General features: G+C 60.9%; 1 protein-coding gene across 1 annotated transcript in view; it reads left to right on the top strand.

Moving 5' to 3' along the window:
- The first annotated feature begins 1,847 nt into the window (after positions 1 to 1,847).
- LOC106900083 (heterogeneous nuclear ribonucleoprotein U-like) overlaps positions 1,848 to 1,932 on the top strand; it is a 383-nt gene continuing 298 nt past the window's right edge. Inside the window, exon 1 of the mRNA XM_014962066.1 lies at positions 1,848 to 1,906. Coding sequence (XP_014817552.1) covers positions 1,879 to 1,906 — 28 coding nt within the window. The 5' untranslated portion in view covers positions 1,848 to 1,878. The remainder of the gene's footprint in view (positions 1,907 to 1,932) is intronic.

The raw sequence follows: 1,932 nt of genomic DNA, 5'->3' as shown, positions 1-1,932 counted from the left end.
TATGGGTCCCGGAGTCTCTCTATGGGTCCGGGGGTCTCTCTATGGGGCTGAAGCCTCCGTCTATAGGTCCTGAGGTCTCTCTATGGGTCTGGGGGGGTCTCTATGGGGCCGAGGACCCCTCTATGGGTCCCTCTATGGGGCTGACAATCTCTCTATGGGTCCCGGAGTCCCTCTATGGGGCTGGAGACCCCTCTATGGGTCCCTCTATGGGGCTGAGGACCCCTCTATGGGGCAGGAAAGATCTCTCTATGGGTCCCGGACTCCCCCTATGGGTCTGAGGATCCCTCTATGGGTCCTGGTGATCCCTCTATGGGGCTGACAACCCCTCTATAGGGCCGTGGGTCCCCTCTATGTGGCTGTAGGTTCCCTCTATGGGTCCGGGTGTCTCTCTATGGGGCTGAGAGGTCCCTCTATGGGTCCTGAAGTCTCTCTATAGGGCCGTGGGTCCCCTCTATGGGGCTGAGGACCCCTCTATGGGTTTGAAAAGTCCCTCTATGGGTCTCGAGCTCTCTCTATGGGTCTGAGAACCCCTCTATGGGTCTGAGAACCCCTCTATAGGGCCATGAATCCCTCTATAGGGCCATGAATCCCTCTATAGGCTCTCTCTATGGGGCTGAGGACCCCTCTATGGGTCCCGGAGTCCCCTCTATGGGTCTGGGGGTCCCTCTATGGGGCTGAGGATCCCTCTATAGACTCCCACTATGGGTCTAAAAATCCCTCTATGGGTCCCGGAGTCCCTCTATGGGGCTGAAGCCTCCGTCTATAGGCCCTGAGCTCTCTCTATGGGGCTGGGGGGGTCTCTCTACGGGTCCTGGTATCTCTCTATGGGTCTGAGGACCCCTCTATGGGTCCCTCTATGGGGCTGACAACCCCTCTATGGGTCCCGGCATCTCTCTATTGGTCTGGGGGGTCTCTCTATGGGTCCCAGAGTCTCTCTATGGGGCTGTAGGTCCCCTCTATGGGGCTGACAACCCCTCTATGGGTCCAGAGCTCCCTCTATGGGGCCGTGGGTCCCCTCTATGGGGCTGGGGCCTCCATCTATGGGGGTCCCGAGCTCTCTCTATGGGTCCTGGAGTCCCTCTATGGGGCTGAAGCCTCCATCTGTAGGTCCTAAGGTCTCTCTATGGGGCTGTAGCTCCCTCTATGGGTCCCGGTGATCCCTCTATGGGTCCCGGGCTCCCTCTATGGGGCTGCAGGGTCTCTCTATGGGGCTGGAAGATCTCTCTATAGGTCTGGTGGTCCCTCTATGGGTCCCGGGCTCCCTCTATGGGTCCCGAGGGCCCCTCTATGGGTCCCGAGATCTCTCTATGGGGCTGGAGATCCCTCTATAGACTCCCACTATGGGTCTAAAGACCCCCCTATGGGGCTGGGCGGTCCCTCTATGGGTCCCGGAGTCTCTCTATGGGTCTGGAGAGGTCTCTCTATAGGTCCGGGAGTCTCTCTATGGGGCTGTAGGTCCCCTCTATGGGGCTGACGATCTTGCTATGGGTCCAGGGCCCCCTCTATGGGTCCCGGGCTCCCTCTATGGGTCCCGAGGGCCCCTCTATGGGTCCCGAGATCTCTCTATGGGGCTGGAGATCCCTCTATAGACTCCCACTATGGGTCTAAAGACCCCCCTATGGGGCTGGGCGGTCCCTCTATGGGTCCCGGAGTCTCTCTATGGGTCTGGAGAGGTCTCTCTATAGGTCCGGGAGTCTCTCTATGGGGCTGTAGGTCCCCTCTATGGGGCTGACGATCTTGCTATGGGTCCAGGGCCCCCTCTATGGGTCCCGGGCTCCCTCTATGGGGCTGGGGGGTCCCTCTATGGGTCCGGGCCCCCCGCTATGGGGCAGGAGTCTCACCTTGAAGGCCAGGGTGGTGGTCCCGTGCAGGAACTGGATGCCGGGCCCGGGCAGCTCCGCCCCGTCCCCCCCCCCCCCCAGGAGGGGCGGC

This window comes from Calidris pugnax, unplaced genomic scaffold, assembly GCF_001431845.1.
Source record: "Calidris pugnax isolate Ruff unplaced genomic scaffold, ASM143184v1 scaffold1239, whole genome shotgun sequence".
NCBI lineage: Eukaryota > Metazoa > Chordata > Aves > Charadriiformes > Scolopacidae > Calidris > Calidris pugnax.
This window is presented reverse-complemented; position numbering and strand designations above follow the sequence as displayed.